This window comes from Plutella xylostella, chromosome 10 (assembly GCF_932276165.1).
Source record: "Plutella xylostella chromosome 10, ilPluXylo3.1, whole genome shotgun sequence".
In the NCBI taxonomy this organism is placed as follows: Eukaryota; Metazoa; Arthropoda; class Insecta; order Lepidoptera; family Plutellidae; genus Plutella; species Plutella xylostella.
The window spans coordinates 10,195,159-10,215,131 of record NC_063990.1 but is presented as its reverse complement, the minus strand read 5'-3'; the positions used below and the strand labels follow the sequence as shown (position 1 = coordinate 10,215,131).

The 19,973-nt window shown below is 38.0% G+C and overlaps 2 protein-coding genes across 3 annotated transcripts in view; one reads left to right on the top strand and one right to left on the bottom strand.

Annotated features, from left to right (window-relative positions):
• The first annotated feature begins 3,453 nt into the window (after window positions 1–3,453).
• Window positions 3,454–19,973, top strand: part of LOC105380240 (insulin-like growth factor-binding protein complex acid labile subunit) — an 81,408-nt gene continuing 64,888 nt past the window's right edge. For both annotated transcript variants that reach the window (XM_038118108.2, XM_038118110.2), the window contains exon 1: window positions 3,454–3,693. The gene's annotated coding sequence lies outside the window, so the exon portion shown is untranslated. The remainder of the gene's footprint in view (window positions 3,694–19,973) is intronic.
• Window positions 15,809–19,507, bottom strand: LOC119693733. Its single transcript, XM_038118039.2, has 4 exons — window positions 19,364–19,507; window positions 18,610–18,817; window positions 18,261–18,387; window positions 15,809–15,976 (listed from the first exon to the last, which is right to left on the bottom strand). The coding sequence occupies exons 1-4, from the start codon at window positions 19,505–19,507 to the stop codon at window positions 15,865–15,867; spliced, it is 591 nt and encodes a 196-aa protein (XP_037973967.2). The 3' UTR covers window positions 15,809–15,864.

The following is a 19,973-nucleotide window of genomic DNA, read 5'->3' as shown; positions in this document are numbered from 1 at the left end:
GATTAGCGCTTAATAATTTAACTCCAACGTTACTTTTTATCTCAATATTCCCCCGGATATTATTTAAGGTGACGTGTTTACGGTTTCTGAAAAGTTGTTGTTCTACAGATATTTCCAGCCAGTATTATCTGCCGCATTAAAAATAGAGTTTTATTAACACTGACGGTTGTGTGGGTGGCTTTGTAATTTCCGATAATACAATTATGATCGTGTACGCTTTGTCACAAATGGAATTTACATTAATTAACAACACGAATTTAAAATGTATTTGTGGTAAAACCTTCATTATTTCACACCATTATAAAATAAATAATGCCATTCAATACTGTAGGATATCAACGAAATGACTAAACAATTTGATAAAAAAAATGTTAGCGCCTGTTTTAAGCCAGAGGCAACTTCTCGGTTTAGTAAATCGAGGTAGGTATAAAAACGAATAATTTTTTTTTTGACAACTACGATACGCTCATTACTTACGGATTATAAGTAAGCCAAAATTGATTTCTCAGATTGATTAGTTGTGTAATCCCTTTTTAAAACTGGGCTAAATGATCAAATATCTACATTCTACATAGATTCATATATTCCAGATACCTATTAGCTATTGTTGACTTTATAAATTAAGTATATTCATTTATACTCAAACTTTTGGGATATTGTTTTAAACTTAAAATATACCTGCCCCGATGTAATAATAAATTTAATTAGGGCTCTCAGTGAGAAATCTTTTGTCTGTAATTTCATTATCTCTGAAAATTATTGTTATGTTAACATTTAATTTGCCTTTGCGATTCCAAGGATTGAAATGTTAGTCAAATATTTGCATATTATTAATGAAATAAGACAATAAGTTGTTTGGAGTTCAAGAATGGTGCCTTTAGGGCGCGTTTTTTTCCATATTTAGGTAAATCTATATTTCCCACCAGGAAAATATTATAGATTGTACCTACCTATATAACGATGAAGAAAGTTTTAGCTTACGAATGTTCCGATACCCTAAACGTATCTTTACATCTTTTATATTACACCTAATAATAATAATTTAACAGAATCATGTAGAGATCGGCTTGCTAGATAGTGGCTGCTATTATTTTTTATTGGTATATATTTATATTTTATGATATAAAAAAAAAACACGCACTCACGCCTTGTACTAATGTACTCCCTTGCGGGGTAGGCAGAGGTGCATTGCTGCAACCACTTTTCGCCAGGGTGTTATGTTAGTCCCAATGTAATAGGGGGCGGACCTATTGCCATTTTACGGGCACATCCAAGACCTGAGAACAAATATCTGTGTTTAAACAAATATCTGCCCCAGCCGGGAATCGAACCCGGGACCATCGGCTCAGTAGTCAGGGTCACTAACCACTACGCCATTCGGTATTTTATGATATGTTGTTGCAGTCCTATGGCACCCCAGAGGTGCAGAGGGTCTCCACTAACGTCCGCCACTTCCGCCTATCTTCGGCTGTCCTTTTGGCCTCACTCCAGCTTAGTCCAGCGGCTCGCAACTCGTTTTCGACGCTTCGGCGCCGAATTTTATGATATAGTTGTACTTAATAGTACAGTTATGGAAGCAAATAACAACCTCCGAAAAAGACATGAAATTTTCAGCCTTTTCTTGTAGTCGTATAAAACTCCATAAAAAAGAGCACTGCAATTTAAACTTACCGGGACTTTTACATTTATAATGGCCTTCTTGACCCATACTGTGAAATGGGAAAATGAACACTTTACCATTCGGAATAGGGTCTACGAGGATTTTATTCGGATAAGTGCTAAATATATAACGACTGACATGTGGACAGAATTTATAGCAGGGCTTTTTGTGACAAGAGAAGAGTACCCGACACATACAGCCTATACGTACATTTTACAACCCCCGATTGAAAACAGAGGTGTTATAATATAAGTTTAGGGAACTGTTAATACGTATATCTATCTAATATATATTTGTTTTTCAGGAGGTAACTTGTTATTAACACTGGAGTGTGCTTGCTTATACAGGGTGTTGCAAAATTGGTATACTAAGCCGAAACCTACATGTGCAGCATGGTATATCTAAGCCCAAAACTGAAATCAGAATTTGGAAATTCGCGAAAAAAATAAAAAAAAAACCATAGTAAAAAGTCACGTGACTAACAAAGTTTCTAAGGAAAATGATATTTTTTTTTCAGTTTCAGGCTTAGATATACCATGCTGCACATGTAGGTTTCGGCTTAGTATACCCTTTTTGCAACACCCTGTATAGGTGGCAGGTTTCGTAAAAATCGGATCTGCAGTCTGCGGGGACAAAATTTATCATTTCTAAATCATAATTTCATAAGCAAATTTTACTCCAATCATAATACTTTAAAGCTGTTAAATTTAGTCAAACGTGCACCGCCCGAAATCAAGTTTCAACACAAATATCCGTTGAAATTTCCCAAGGGGAACAAAGCATTATTTCCCTTAAAATGCCTTAAATCATTCAACCCACTGGAGACTGCATCGGCCAGACCAATGAGGGCCGGGTTGAGTCTCCGTTCCCTGTCACCTACGACCTACGGATACATACTCTTGGCGACTTTAAAAAGCGTAGTCAGGGTAAAGCGGAGCTTAGAAAAAAAAACCGACCGCTTGCTGCTTGCCACAGTATTCATAGCCAATAAAATAATAACAATAGATAGGTTGTTTCCTGCACATGATTTTAGTTAAGTACTGTAAACGATATTATTTGTTGGTACAGAAATAATCTCGAATGATGATGACAGAATTAAAATGTGTATACGTGCCTACCATCCCTATAGACCATTATTGCCCGACCAGTAACAATTTCCGTAATGATTTCTTATTCTGTAGGGATATTGGATACTCCATACAGCCCTTCATTTGTTATTCCGCTTTGGGAAAAACTCCCTAATGACTGGTCCAATCAGATGTTTTCAAGAAATGCGGTGCGATTCGTTTCATTTCCGTTAGAAGATATAAAACGTGTTTGAATCATTGTTTTAGTTAACCTTTCAAAAAGACAGTGTCAACTGAACAAAATACCAGGTTTTTGAAAAGGAGTTGTCGTAGGACTCATTAGCTGCTTTCTAGACAACGTCTAACGCAGGTTTAGGTAGTCTGCCTAGTGATACCTGGGAATTTTGTGCTGTTTTTTATATTATTCCGGACTTTACTATAATTTAATCAATTTCCAGGATATTTTCTTACTTAGTAATCTCAGAAGGCAACTAATTTAGTATCAAATTACGAGGAGTATCTAACATAAATTTTTCCACCTCTCCAGCGCACGTCTAATTGAATTGAGCCATCATCGAGTCCACGGCTGCTACCTTATTTCTATCACCTCCTGCGAGTACAATTCAATTCGTTTGTGAACGACGGTTTCAGACAAGAGCAAGGACACGAATACTAAACGAGTGGAGGCTTTCAGGTTTCAGGGGGTGAGTGTAGGGGAGCGCGGGGAGGCGCGGGCCGCAGACTCGAGCGAGAGACCGCGGCGGCCGCACGCCGTCCCCGCCGCCCCCGCGCCGGCTATACCCCCACAACTACTGAAAACAACTGAAAACAGTGCAAAGTCTTGTGTGAAAAAATGATCAATGGTTAGTTCAGTGTGGTGAGTGCACCGCTTCCCCGCCTGTTGCTCGCCTCTCGTCCCGCGACTCGCAAGGCCGCGCCTTTTCGTAGCTTCGTCGATAAATTAGGGTGAGTAACGTTTCCTTTCCATTATAAGATTATTTGCTGGAGGTCCATTGTTTTGTTGAGCGCTGGGCCTTTATTATGTAAGCGCCGCGCACCTCGACGCCCGCTCTGAATGTAACAGAACACAGAACAGACAAACAAGATGAGTTCTTTGTCTGCGCGTAACTGTATTTGGGCGCGAAGCTTGTGGCGGCCGTTTCATTTGAATTTACTTGCCGTAACCACGAACACGGCGGTGGCGTGTCACGGCATGTTGTGATAATTGAACTAAATAATTAATCTAGCTACAAGTAGATTAATGTTGAAGGTGGTGTCACGCAGGTGGCATGCGAGTCGTGAGTGTCGTGAGCGTCGTGACCCATGGCCGGACAGCTATATCGATGGGTCGGGGGGTGGCTCCTGGTCCGCTTCTCCCATTATGCCGCGGCCCCCGAAGCGTCTCTTGAATTATTATTTCCGCGCGACGTGTGCCCCCGAGTGACAAAACTACGTGACATATTTGCGAATAACTAGCGGGTCCGGCCTCGTGTGACGCTTTTAGCTCGTTAAAACTTTTAATGCTCACCAGTTACCGGCCAAATGAAATTTTAACAAACAAAGAAGCATCAAGGGATAATTTATTCGGGGAACGTCTCTGGGCGCCATCGGAGATTTGCTTAATAGAGTTAACTTTCTTTTATTGTGTTGCTCGGAGCCATCGCCGGGCGTAACGGGTGGTTTAATTACACACCAGGATTAGTTTGAATGCCTACTTAATTAATTATTAATTACAATTAGCTGGTCGGCTAAGCGACTGATTGTAATTGAGGCGGAGGTGATACTCGGACGTACACAGACAGATCTGATGCCATTTGGTCCGGTAATAGAAGAGGAAACTATTTTTTGTTAGAAAAACGGCAACTGGATTGAAATCGACGTTCGTCGGAAAACTATTACTGCGTGATGGTTCCATCAGTGATCGGAACAGACGGTGAGAAAACATGAAAAAATCGAATGATACTTTTTATTGCACAAGATTTGACAAAATGTTACACGAAAATCCCATTTTCAGGAGCGAGGTCAACTAACGTATTTTTGTGAAAGCTATTTCATTCCTTCAAATTCGAATTCGATAGAAATATGGATTTGTTTGATCGATATAGAGGAAATATTGGGAAATATACTCAAAAAATATTAAGAGGGAAGAGGAAAACGAGCTCTTTGGTATTGAAAATAATTGGATGAAAAAAGAATAGGTACCTACATGATTTTTAGGAATAATCGGTTACAGACAGTCAAATAGTTAAGTACTACAATCAGACTCGGGGACTTGAGGCGGAGATTTGGGTTTGACACAATTGACATTATTAATAAATCCCATAAAATTTATTGGTACCGGTAAATAAGACACGACTAAGATAAGATAAGATAAGATATTCTTTATTTGCACACAAAAATATTGATAACAATACAAAACTTAATGTAACACATATGTACAAATGGCGGTCTTATCGCTTAAAGCGATTTCTTCCAGACAACCTTTGGGTGGAAGGATATTTAGATGTAAAGGGTAAAGTGTAGCAGGAAGACTATATAATTAATACAATTTAAACGGAATTCATTTATTCTATGTTAACGATATAAACAAAGTATTTGTCCAACATTGGAAAAATAATAAGACTACTAAATACGATATTATTACAGTCACACTTTCTTAAATGAATTGTCGCTTAAATTAAGACACAAAACAAGGAAAATCGTTTACTTACTTACTCAGATTTTCAGAGTTTCTATTATCAAAGCTTCCTTGTTTAGAAAGAAGTTAAAATTCAAATAGCAGATGATTATTATTAACACCTTTTAATAAAAAAATGTAAGAGTAGTAATTTTCTTCTAGCTTTGTTAAACTAACTAACTGTCAATCTTTGAAATAATGAAGTTGTTTGAACTAAACTATGCCACCGGCCACCAATTTACACAATCTATAATAGAGTAATATCAGCAGTATGCTCAAGCTGCTATTGTAGTCATAAATTCTTGGCTATGTCACGTTGAGAAAATTTACAATCTTCCGTATTCTCATTTTCAGAGCAATTTCCTGAAACAAACTGTGCAAGTTCTACCGTTTGTGCTGCAATTTATTTAGATTTTCCTTAAAGAGTCTTTTTAGATCATTTTTTATAGCTAGGTACTTGTTGACTTTTTTACGCTAAGCCATCATTACCTTTTTCTACACTTGATATTCTGGCTGAATTCGTGTGTATCCACAAATAAACATTGTTAAAGTTCCCAAGTGGAAACCACTAACATGCAAGCTCGACTCCGGTTGGCTGGTACGACACCCTTAGATAGGTAGCCGGCAGTAGAGGGATGAGGAAGGCCGAGGACAGACTGTCGTGGCTCTCCTTGGGAGAAACCTGTGAGGTGTGTGAGATTATTATCTGGCGTTAGTTGTATGAATCTGACAGATGTTTGACAGACGTACGACGCTGTTTATGGATCTGTCTAGCAGTGGACGCTCACAGGGTGATGATAAGTATAGTTATTTCACAGAAAGTTTATAACTTATTCAGAAAAGACATAACCTTTTAGTACCAGATACTGAATAAAATATCAGCAATAGTCTGAGTTGAGGCATGCAGTTTGTACCTACCTGTTACAGACCAGCAAGATTCAACCGAAACATCAATGGAAAGTATACATTAAAATTTCAGCTCATTTTGTAATGCTAGAACATGATAATAATTATGATAATTGGCAAAAACCAAATGCTATTAAGTTGCAATCCTGATAGTATTACAACCTATCAAACTAGCGCACGTAGCATTATAGCTAAGTACCTATTTAGGTTAAATTATATAACATAGCTGGTTGCACTGATGATGATGTGGTGAGTTAAAAAAATACATACAGACGACCTGAGAACCTAAACTTTTTTGAAGTCGGTTAAAAAAAGAGTGAGGCACGTGTCGAATCTATGTTATGTTGACATTTATTTTGAAATGGAAAGAAAACAGTTCCATAATCGGCTTCCCATTGAGAGGGAAACAGTCTTTACTTTTAAATTGGCTTCTAGCTACAAAGTGGGATGCGGGGGTGGCTCACGTCACGGGTAAATACTAGTGAAATTATACAGTCTATTCAGAGCATTCAGCTACTGTCTTGCCAAGACGAAACAAATTTCATTCTACAAACACTAGTTGGGAATATTGAAAAACCTCATTAGGTATAATTAAAATTATGAAAAGTTTTTTATCGTCCCTCGTTCTTCGTGGTATTGAGGGCATATCTCAGATTATCTCAGTAAAGTGTACCTAGCTGTTGAACTTTATGGCCACTGGACACCTCTTTCAACCATAAAGCAGGTTTAACTGCAATTTATAAAGTGCTAATTAAACTTGAGCTCATCTTGTGGTACTTATCATTTGCTTCTGACTTTAGGAGAGGGATAAAAATGGGTGGGACGGTGTTCAACTGTTCATCCTAAATGCAATAAGACTTGTATTTTCGCAGCGCAAAAATGTTAGGTCTAAACAACTTGATAGTTCTGAATCATCATCATCATCATCAGCAAATAATCATCCACTGCTGGACATAGGCCTCTCCCAAGGAGCGCCACAACACTCGGTCCTCGGCCTTCCTCATCCAACCACTACCCGCCACCCGCCTAAGGTCGTCAGTCCAGGGGGCAGGAGGGCGTCCCACGCTGCGTTTGCCTGTTCGTGGTCTCCACTCGAGAACTCGTCTACCCCAACGGTTATCGGTTCTTCGGCAGATATGACCAGCCCTCTGCCATTTCAGCTTGCATATTTTGACAGCTATGTCGGTAACCTTAGTCCTCTGACGGATAACCTCATAGTTCTGAAGTTGGCAGCGAATACACTTTTGTACCATATCAAACTAACAAACCAAGTAAAGTGGGTCTATAATAGGGCATGCAATACCGCAATACCGGTATTGAAGTAATACCGGAATTGGACTTTTTTAGGCTATAAAAAAGCGATTAAGATATAGTATTCCTATGTACTGTGAAAGCGCACTTGTTTCCAACCGTTTAATGCAGTTTTCGGCCGTTTGATACTACTGTTGCCCATGCGTAAACGGACACTGGATGTAAAAATATTTTTTTTTTGTAAAATTTAAATTCTAATACTCAATTTTCGTAAAAATCTATTACAAAAAACTGAATTTCATTGCTTTTTCTCGTTTTATTTTGACCTATACGACCTTTAATCACAATATATGCCATTTATTACAAGGAAATCTAATACCGGTATTAATACCGGGATCCCGGTATTGAGTTGCAATACCGGAACTCAATACCGGTATTGAAAATAGTTCCGGTATTGCATGCCCTAGTCTATAATCCACGAAATATAGGTAGATAAAAAAACTACTATTTATAGGAATACTTACTCGTACTTTTTAACCCTTTCTAAATAATATTTAATAATGGATGGTGATAATTCAACGTGAATGAATGATGGGGTGGCGATGTGACTTGCATTACGTGGCATGCCATTGTACCATTCTCCTGGAGTTAATCCATTACAATAACAATGAAAAGTTCCGCCATAATTAATTAATTAAGTATGATGGCGAAAGGACATGAAGGATTGTTATAATACTACAGTTGCCTACAAAATAAGTTAAACATTTAATTAACTTTATTTACATAGGTAATTAGGATAAGTGGCAAGTTTCTTACACAAATTCTCGTCACAAACTTTATTGCCGCCTTTTTAAGTACTCTAATAATTGTATAAAGTGCTTGGGAAATATCACCTAGCACTGTATTGTATACTTGAAAGAAAGAAAGAAAGAAGATTTATTTATTTCTAACACACACAGAAACAACACATACATTTACAAGAAAAGGTTAAAAAGTAATAAAAAATAAGTAAAAAATGAGTATGAATGTTGCTTCTCGGTGCCGAAATGGGTTCTAGCTCAGATTGATGCTATGGCAGGTACACTAAACCACACCATAGAGCTGGTTTACAGCTAGAACCCTTGGGTTGGGTACTTAGGTACTTAAGTAATATTTTTACCTAATATTATGCTTATTAGGGTTCCGTAGCCAAAATGGCAAAAACGGAACCCTTATAGTTTCGTCATGTCCGTCTGTCCGTCTGTCCGTCTGTCCGTCTGTCACAGCCGATTTACTCGGAAACTATAAGTACTACAGTGATGAAATTTGATGGGAATATGTGTTGTATGAACCGCTACAAAAATATGACACTAAATAGTAAAAAAAAGAATTGGGGGTGGGGCCCCCCATACATGTAACTGAGGGATGAATTTTTTTTTTTCGATGTACATACCCGTGTGGAGTATCAATGGAAAGGTCTTTTAAAATGATATAAAGTTTTCTAAAAAACATTTTTCTTAAAGTGAACGGTTTTTGAGATATCAGCTCTCAAAGTCGTAAAAAGTATGTCCCCCCCCCTCTATTTTTATAACTACGGGGTATAAAATTCTAAAAAAAATAGAGGTGATGCATGCTAATTAACTCTTTCAACGATTTTTGGTTTGATCAAAGTATCTCTTATAGTTTTTGAGATAGGTTGATTTAAAGTTTATTATATTTGCTGCTACGGAACCCTTTGTGCGCGAGCCCGACTCGCACTTGGCCGGTTTTTCAAAGTAGGTTTTATGCAAAGTTTGGTAAATAAATTTTGTTTTAGAGTTCTTGTTTATGATCTCCCAAATGTTCGCGTGTATATGAAATTGGAATAGTTACGATCAAAGCCGGGGCGGGAGAGAGCACAAAATATCGATGTTTGATGTTGTTTCAAACTTTACAGCCATTTTTAATTTTAAACCTACTTTATCAATACGCTGGAAGGTATTCGGTTGATGTAGTGTTGGGAAAACTTTTAATATTTTGAGAAGAGGTGAAGGTTTTCATTACAGCCTTACAACTTTTCAAAGAATAATGCTGTCCACAATAATTACCTAGGTATATAGGTACATATTTGTTTTTAGGATTACCGAAATTTAGTCTACAGGGCAAAGAATAAAAATCGGTTAAGTACTGTCAACTCTGATCAATTATTCATTATATTGCCGAGTAAACTTAACTACGGAACTTAAAAACTAAAAACGGATAGCATTTACGTAAGTACCTTTATATGGCTCCCTACATAAATTTTCACTGCATAAAATATCTGTCCATAACTGGCGAAAACATCGGTGGACATAGTTAAAAAAACCATACCGTCGAATTGAGAAACTCCTCCTTTTTTCGAAGTCGGTTAAAAATAGGTTTAATCAAACACACTTCACATTCAACTCTCTGTTTGCGCGTAGTCGGGTAAAAACAAAATACACTGCGCTTTTCGAATCGCTCGAGCATCAATTACCTACTAGCGAACTTGTATGTAGGACCCTTTAAATACCTGTTATTTTAGCTTTTGTTGTTGCAGAATATCTAGGGCAATGCTGAATATACGATGAGTTGCAAACTTGTGTACCCTTTTTGTGGTACCGAGCGTGAGAAGGTACCTATTTATAACCAGGTTTAGCATATTATATGCATTGGAGAGCTGATTTCATTACAGTGGCTAGTTGCCATGCTAGTCCGGATGTGTGGTTCTCGACCGTGAAAACTACACTGCTTGTAATTTCAGTGGTTTGAATCTGGAACATTTTGATAGAACACTTGCATAATATATTATACTTAGTGCCAATTCTCGGTCATCTAACCGACAGGGATTGATTTATAATTTAAACGTCATCTCCATATAAAATTCAAGACAGATGTGTCAAAAATTAACCAATACTCCCTGGTTATGCTCTAACCGAGAATGGTGAAATTGGCACTTACTATTGTATTGTTTATTTCATAAACGGTCACAAATACGAATAAACTGTACCGACACATGACCCACCTATTTTTTCAAATTTAAAGTACATCTCGACATATTATAATTTGTGCACCGTTGAGACAGAAAGACAGACGGATGGTCAACAACGAGATACTATAAAGGGCCAGATAGATGTGCGAGTAAGTACGCATACTTATGGCTCGCCGACCTTTTTGCCCGTTTGTCATTTTAAGTTCGCGTACTTCACAAACAAAAAAGTTCATTGAGGTTTAAGTACACGTACTTACTCGTGCGTCTATCTGGCCCTTAAGAGTTCTGTTTTTACCTTTAGATATATACATATAATTACATACCCACAACAATTACCAAGCTTTTAACAAATTTTAACCAAACTTTGTCGCTAGCTCAACAGTTATATGAAATTAGTTCCATGTCCGCCCAACAATGGTTGTGTCAACGCAGCAACTCACCGGATGTGGCAGACAACCGGAAGCGGATGCGATGGAACGAGTTTTTAAATTTTAATATTGGAAGTGTGGCTGGCGTGCCTAAATTTTCCTGTAAAAAGTTTGTGCATAAAAAAGTTTCTATGTGATTTCTGTAAATGAGATTTATGTTTTGATGGATGCTGGTGGGTAAAGCGGGTCAGATTTAGCCATTATCTTTTAATATGCACTTTTTTTACATTTATAAACGAGTATGGTACGAGAAAACCATAACTTATATCCAAGTTGATTTCAAGATTGAAAATTGTAATGTAAATGTTTATTTTAATGTTGCCATAGATACATTCACTATATACGTCGTGTAATAATAGGGTAAAACAAAATTATAGTTTACGTTACCTACCAGCTTTGTAAATATTATTAATTGTTTAAGCTGCTGGATAACGAATATGGATAAGAGAGTTGTTGTGGTGGTGTAATGGATAATCTGCTGGTACTCTCATTCGAGAGGTCGTGGGTTCAAATCCTGCCCCACACCGTTTTTGGGGGGTTACTCCATATGACGAAAAGTTTCAGAGCGGTGTTGCGCGAGCCACGACTCTATCTCGATGTAGGTATGTCGTGCAATCGGCAATCGGCGTTTAACACAACGAGTCAACTTTTTCGTCATATACAGTAGTGACCCCCCAGGACCGTGGCTTGGAGGCCTATGTCCAGCGACTGCGACAAGGTTACGTAAGAAGTACTTACTTTATTTATTTTACAAATAAATAGCAGCTCTACGATTTATTAATAGTCTTATCAGATTGTTGTTTGTCTCAGAAGGATAATAGTCTCATCAATCCTGATTCCGTTGAGGGTAGCGTGATGAATGTGTTACTGCGATGCTGCCTGTGGCTTCTACTTATTTTTAACTACTATCTCGGAAAAAGGAGGGTGTTATAAGTTTAACTTGTCTGTCTATTAATGTGCCTGTGTATCTCTCTGCACATATGTCAGCGTAGCTCCCGAACGGCTGAACCGATTTATGGTTTTTTTATTACACTCACGGGCAATGAAAAAGTTCCACTCACAAAATGCCGACACCAAACGACCCCAATTTTTTCCAACACTTAATCTAATTTTAATATTTGAAAAAAATATTATCATTTTTAGTTTGTAATATCCTGATGATCTGTTACATGTACTTCAATGTTGCAGAAGGCGTCATTAAGCTAGCCTTTTCCGTTGAGGAGTAATTTGGTAATTTTTCTTAGTGGAACCTTTACATTGCCCGTGAATGTATAATGTTATGTTAGCTGAGTATTCTTAGCTATACATATTTTATCAAAGCCGTTCAAAAGTTATGCGACTTTTGGTGTTGGATGTCAGGGGTTTTTAACGTTGGTTAAGTTATACTGCGATGCTGCTTGTCGCTTCTTCTTTTTCCGAGAGAGTACACAGTTTATTCTCGTTGGGCTTCAAACCACAGACAAATACCTACTTCAACTTAGCTTTTCCCGTGAGCTATCCTTGCAGATTCTCTATAACACAACTCTATTTTCTGGCTACACGACCACATACTGACCGACACAAAAATACCACGTTATATATAACACAACTTTTTCACTCCCATGGTTAAAAAGTTAATAAAAATGAAGCGAGCTGTCAAACTATCCGACAGGTTGGTTTTTATTTGGTTAATTTAGTTACGCGCCGTCCGAGGCTAATTGTCGTTTGTCATTTGATTCGATATTGGATCCGACCGGCCGTGGAACTGGGTCACAATCATTACTCTATCGTAAAATCCAGTGAAATAAACTTCACAAACCCAAAATGAAAGAGCTGATATCAGCACATGCTGAGCTTGTGCCTTTTTGACGCTCTGGATTGTATTATTTTCAGTATTTAGTGGTTGTTGATGTGTCAATCTTTTACCACATAACATGTCTAAGGACACTTGGGGTAACATTACCAACCTAAACTAAAATAACAAAACACACTTTAATCTTAAAACACCCCTTTTCCGTCAGGTAAAAAATTAGACCCAACCGGCAGACGAAACTAATTCCGCTCTCACATAATAAAGGAGAGTCCACACCAAACAGAAATGTGTGCGAAACGAGACGTCTCGCACAAAAGCACCCCGGCAGTCAATTGTGTGGAGCCGCACTAATTACGAACGGAAACCGGAAGTAATGGACCACGGAGCCGGTTCCGGACCCGTACGTTCCGACTGAGACGATCCCGGGGTGTATTGTGCACCTGCCCTAATAGATAGTGAATACGTAATGCATTGCTGCGCGCGAAACCGGATGTTTCTACTCGTAGCTTAAGACTTAAGCGTCGATGTATTGTGTCCTTTAATTTGGAAACGCTGAGTGTTCCTGAAAGGGAATTGGGGGTTATTTTATACTGATGGAAAACGAACGAACGAGACTTGTCGTGCAACCGGCACGTTTAATACAACGAGATAGAGTCCTGGCTCGCGCAGCATCGCTCCGAAACTTAGTTTTTCGTCATAAAGAGCGACCTCTCTTGTACATTTCTAACACACACGTGTAGTCGGGTCGTATATGTATAAACCATGATACCCTCATTTCCAAATGTCTGTTGGCGTAATTGCAATTAGGGAAAACTGTGTAAGTATTCTACCTTCTACATAATTATACTTTACTTGTACACTTTAGTCGATGAGGACTCCTTTCAGGATACCCTAAGGGTCCTCCAAAATCACGAAGATACTATCGTATCGTCGTGCCACGCATTTGTATTAACTCTCATTAATGAAAGACTAATATTTGAACTATACAAATTAGTACAACAAAAGCAAAAATGAAATCAGTTTTTTTGGTCGCGACATAGTTAGCTTCAGCGGCGAGACGTGGCGTAGCGTGGCGTGCTCGCGTGTAGTCACAGATTACATGCGCAGTGTCGCCCTGACACTGACTAATACGTGCTAAATATACGTACAGGGTGTTTAAAAAGTGAATAGAATTATGCTAAAATATAGAGTGTTGCAAAATTTATAAAGCAAGTTGAAACGTGGTGTCTCAGCTCAGTAGGTGATTCATCGAAGGCTGAATCTATTCAATTTCAATGTCAATTATGTATACGAAAAGCTCTTTCAAAGCTCTATAAGATAGAGGATTTTGAGTAAACTACCTACATTTAATATATTTTTCATGTAACCTATCACAATCAGAGCTGCAAATTAAAGTCTTTGTGCTGCAGGGGTGGATGGTTCTATAATAAAAGCTCTTTCGCTGTTAGCACATAAGAAAATTCAAATAATTCTCTTATTTACGCAAACAACGTCAGATGCAAGTAGAATTCTAAATTGTGTGCTCCAGCTGGCCAGATGAAAATTACACAACGTACACTAACGTTCTCTGCTGAGTGCAATATGCTAATGCCAGTAATGTCAACCGAAAAGGAGAAATTCCACCAATCAGAGACGAGCTTTGCCAGCTGCTTCTAGCTAATTGGTTAAAATATATTATGGTAATATTTATTATGTACGTGTGTATGTTTTAGGAACCGTTTGCGAAAGGGACACACACCTACATCGCACCTTAATACTTTACACTTTTGAATTAGTTCGGTTAAAAGATTTAATAATTAAAATTATTGTGACTTTATTCATTCATTGGAGTGCACAATGGCTGTCTTAAACAAAAAATAAGGCTGAACTTAACTAGACTTAACTTTTATAAATGTCGGCGAGATAGTAATCAAAATGCGGATAGTATTTAGCTTTGATTTTGTATGTACATCTAGTTGTATATGTTTTTATATCAGTGGGCCGATTCGACAAATGTACCGGGGCTCTTCAGTTAGCAAATTTGAAGGTCTAACAATTACCTTACCCTACTTTACAACGTTACCCTTACTTTACCCTCCCCTAATTTAAGTTGTTGGCAACTTTAAAATGCGTAGCGCTGTCTATTCATACAAGACTCCGCCTTGTATGAATAGACAGCGCTACGCATTTTAAAGTTGCCAACAACTTAAATTAGGGGAGGGTAAATCGTTTACGTATGCATAAGGGTAGTTTATGAAAGTTGGAACTACACTACTCTAGAGTGAAAATATTAAGACGGGGCTTTATCCGCATGTTCTATGTTAGCTTTAGATAATAATAATAATATGTGGGGACATGTCAAACACGGCCACCTGACCCCATACTAGGCAGAGCCTGTAATATGGGTATCGGACAGCTGATATGTATATCTACATAAGCGTCATTAAGCTAGTCTTTTCCGTTTAGTAGTAATTTGGTGCTATTATCACTAGAACTGTTTCATTGCTCGTGAGTGTGCTAAATGTACTACTTAGTTTGTGGGGCACAAGTATACCTACAACTGAATATCGCAATTTACATGAATAGAATACTTACGCCCGGTTCATTGAAGTAAAGTTGATGTATGAACGAAGTTTTCCGGAAGGAAAGCAGTTTCTTATATAAAGTAAAATAAAATTCTACATACCTGCCTACCTACTTATTGTATCTACCTACATAGGTGAAAAGAAAAAAGCAAAAGGTACAACGTAATTTGTATTATTTTATAACATAATCTACATACTAAATAACAAAGTAACAGATAATAACCTGACACTAATAACTATTTAATCAGTACAATACTTTTGGCGGCGTAAAATATGTTACACTTACGACTGAAACCGTACACCATTTTTTATAACATTCTCTGAACACTAAGGACCAGCGGTTTCACAATTTCGGGATAATTGGCTACCTGTAGGATACAATACATCCTGTCCCTGCCAAAAACATAATTACAGAGAGTGGCAGCATGTCTTTTATCCCACAGGTAGCCATTATCCCGACATTGCGAAACAGGGTCTAAGTTTGTCCAGGATTTTTGTGGAACAGCCTTTTACACACCACGTCTCATAATCATTATGAAGTCTAGAAGGTTCTAGAAGTTGTACTCATCCCCTTCTCCGTAGGTGTACTGTGTCGGCAGCACGTAGTCAGCCTTCTCGTGTCCATACGACTCTTTGCCTCCGTTGCCGTCACTCTCGCCCTCCCTGAAAATGTGAAGTTTGTGTTTAGAAATACTAAAGTACTAACCTACTTGCTAAATTGAAATTTTAGACATTTATAACGAAGTCGCTTGTAAAATAAATACAGTTTATTTAAATTTTAATGAAGGTCAGGATCATAACAGCCAGTCATTTGAAAGTATTAATTATAAGTTTATTACTCATTAACGGCTTGCACTAATTTTTAATTGTTAGTGTAAGTGTTTAATTTAAAATACAATCACGATCATTGTAAAAGGTCCGCAGTGACATATATATAGAACGTCAATGGCTAGTGGAACCTTTTCATTGCCTGTGAGTGCATTTTCTGAATAGAGGCCATACCAAGGGTGAGAGGAATCAAATTTGGAACAAAAATACAGTGTGGATCGATCGGTGCGGTTATATAAAAGTGCCTCACTGGAGTGTTTCAGCGCAATGTCATGTAACATTTAAAACTTGATAAGGTTCAAGGTTCAAAAAGGGTGCAAATTAGTATTTTAAATACAAGAAGGTTAATTTTTACAATACGGGTGTGTATGGCTTGATTTTCCATCTTGATATTATTATGTTACATATAATACCTACCTACTTAATTCAGTAAATATATCAAAATTAAACAGAATCTCGTAAACCCGTAAGAGCATGAATATAAATAAAAGACCAAAATTTTTATGGCCCCAGAAGCCAGATTGAGTTATTATTGTTGAAGAAGGGGAGATGAAAAAGTGTAGGGTCGCTTTCGAAACACCGTTATACTAGTCTTTTTTGCAGTGTAAATTTCATGGTTGCAGCTCTCAAGAAAATATGTAACATGCCGAAAAAATATATCTACACAAAATACCCTAATATTAAGTCAAAACCATTAATCGTTTGTGTCAAAGATACCGACATTGACAACAATACCTTTATAGATTGGCAAGTTGCTTGGCGACCCTCCTTGCGGGGTGAAAGACGCGGAGGGGACGAGGTACCCAAGACGACAGCGGGTAGCGGGAGGGTAGCGGGGAAGGGCAACGCGTGCACTGCATGTCATTGTTACGGCAGTCCACGGCAGTCTCGGCCGCGCAGCCGTGGCGGCCACATGTCTTATATAGTCTGTCATAATTTGAGTGCGACCCACATGAGATCATTGATCCTGAGACCATTAGTCTTAGGATGAGTGTTGAGGCCTGTTTAATATTATCATTATATTATTATTAGGTATCTATAATTCGTCAACAAAATAACGTTAAAAACAACAAATCGTATAATGTCTCAATATAGGGGCTTCTTGTAGAACAGCGTACCGGATCAGTCATGCTACGCGGCTAAAGGTTGGTACTGCGCAGTCAGATACGAAAAAGTAAACAACAAAGACGAAGAGTAAATATGACAGTGCGTCAGTTGTCAGTTCTTGTAACTAGGAAAGCAACCAAAATTTATGTGATTTAATGAAAGTAATTAATGAGCAAAACACAGAGAAAAAATACAAAATTGATGAAATTTTGAAAGAAAATGGTCATATCGTGCTTCGCCTACCCCCATACCACCCGGAATTAAATCCTATTGAACTTGTGTGGCGGTACGTGAAAGGCGAGCTCGCAAGAACGTCGATTGACCCTAACTTAGATAAAGAGATAAAAGACTTAGAGTTGCTTTTCTCTAATTATTCGCCTAAAAAGTGGAGAAATTGTGACGACCATGTCATAAAAAATTAAGACGAATATTATAAATCTGATAGAGTATTTGACGATGTATTGGACAGGTATGTTATTGTTTATTTATAATTTATTGTAAATTAAACATAAATTGGTTTTTGTCTTAGATTTATAATTGAAGTTAATGAAAACGATGATGAAGATGAGGATGACGACGACGATTAACAAGTTCAAACAGAGAGTGAACATGAAAGTGACATGGAAATTGATTTATAAAATAAAACACTTTTACATAAATAAATTCAAATTGGTAGATATTCTGAAGGTAAACATCCAAATTTTAATGCTGTCAAACTATAAATTTTAAGCTAAATACGACATTTACGGGAACAGTCATAGAATAAAATTTTACTTACGTCAGAAATAGTTACAAGCTATCGCGAGATTAATCCGGGCACACTTTTCTACGTGTGTAGCATGTCGTGCTACCTCGCCCCCGCCACTTCTTTCACCCCGCAAGGAGGGTCGCCAAGTAACTTGCCGCATTATAGCCGCGGCCGAAAATAATCTACTAATTCGTAACTAGTTGCGAATGAAGTTTATTTCTACATACACAAATACTCTATTTTCCACAACTATCTACTGCTTACCTCAATTCTGAGTGGTCGTGTTCAGAGCTGGCCCCTTCACCTTCAGCAGAAGAAGCTTCTTCCTCCTCCACCGAGCCTGATGATTCAGCCGTGTACTTCTCAGGGACCGGCTTCTTCTTGTTCTTCTCTGCAACCAGAACATACCACCTTCAAATATCTTCCACACTCACTTCTATTATGATTCTACTTATTATATGGTGGTCTGCGTTAAATGAAACGTCTGTTATTTATGTTAAGTATTTATTGTTAATCAGGCATGCTTAATTTAAGGTTAATTAAAAGAACCATTTGACCAACTTCCTAACAAACTTGAGGCGTCTCCTCCTGGCCCCTCTTTTAGTGCGTTCACCTTTATTCTCGTGTACGTTGCTGTAAGCCCCTTCTTCATCATCCCCGTCTTTCCCGAAGGAGTCTTGTTTCTCGAACTCGTAGTTGTCTCCAGCCTTCTTGTGGTAAGAGTCGAAGTGCTGGTACCCTTTCTTTCCTCCTCCGTTCTTCTTTCTGGAGTATCCTATTTCGCCGTCGCCGTCGTTCTCGTAAGTGTGATGGTAGTCCGGCTGTAACAGTTTGGTTACTTTGATTTTGAACGTAATTACTAGATATCTTGGAATCCCTATGAACGTTGTAAGTATTTGTATACTAAATAAGATCTACAAAAGAATTGGCTTGGTTTATAATGTACCATAAGACACTAAAATGTATTTATAATGCTTATCTCTTCTTCTTAGTATGCCGGTGAATGAAATGAAAAGCTGACTAGAGCTGCTGTTTCAATATTTATCACCCTGGTGAAAGGATTAGGGCTTGTACACAAAACTGCGTTGCGACGTCGCATCGCAAAAACCTGCGACGGTAATCAAGCATTTGCCCTGAAAAACTGTCAAAATAGTCGCAGATTTATGCGATGCGATGTCGCAACGCAGTTTTGTGTACGAGCCCTTAGACAGAAAAGCGTTAGTATCTGACTAAATAGTATGAGCTAAACGTATTGTATACATTTAACTCACTTGTTATACTACAGTTGATACGTCACGTATACGAGTCTCTTACAGATTACTTTTGAGTGAGATAGTTCATAAAACATAACAATACAATTATCTTACCGGTGCCGCTCGAACTTCTCGTATGTAGGACCCTACGGACTGTGCATCATCAGTGAACTCCAGGTCTTCCAGCGTGGTGACCGGGTGGCTGTACGTAAGGTGGGCGAGTCCCAGCAACGCCAGGGAAACCAACCTGAACGCCATGTTGGTGATAATTTCTGAAAAAAGGCATTTTTAGAGATGATGATGGACTTTTTTTTACGGATGTAGAAGATAAAATAACACAGTAGGTATATGACTTTATGTGTGATGAAAATAATAGTTAATGCACTATTTTACTCTGATTTTATCTCATTTTGAGTATGGATTGGTGTTCAAACAAATGCAGGCACAAATTAACAGTCTCTACATCAACTCTATATGCCATCACATGTCTAAAGTTATGGATGGGCATCAGCTTTTTTACTACATCTTATGAATACTCGTTAACACTTACAATACAGCTTTACCACTATTTTATTTAAACTTTTCTACAAAAACAACAACAATAGCACAGTCCGTGGTAGATTTATAACTCGCAGTAAAATATAAACATTCGGTTTTATATCGTTACTATTGCAGTGTAAAGGTTAATCTTTCACAACGCGGTGGTTTGAAACTGTCCCGCGGT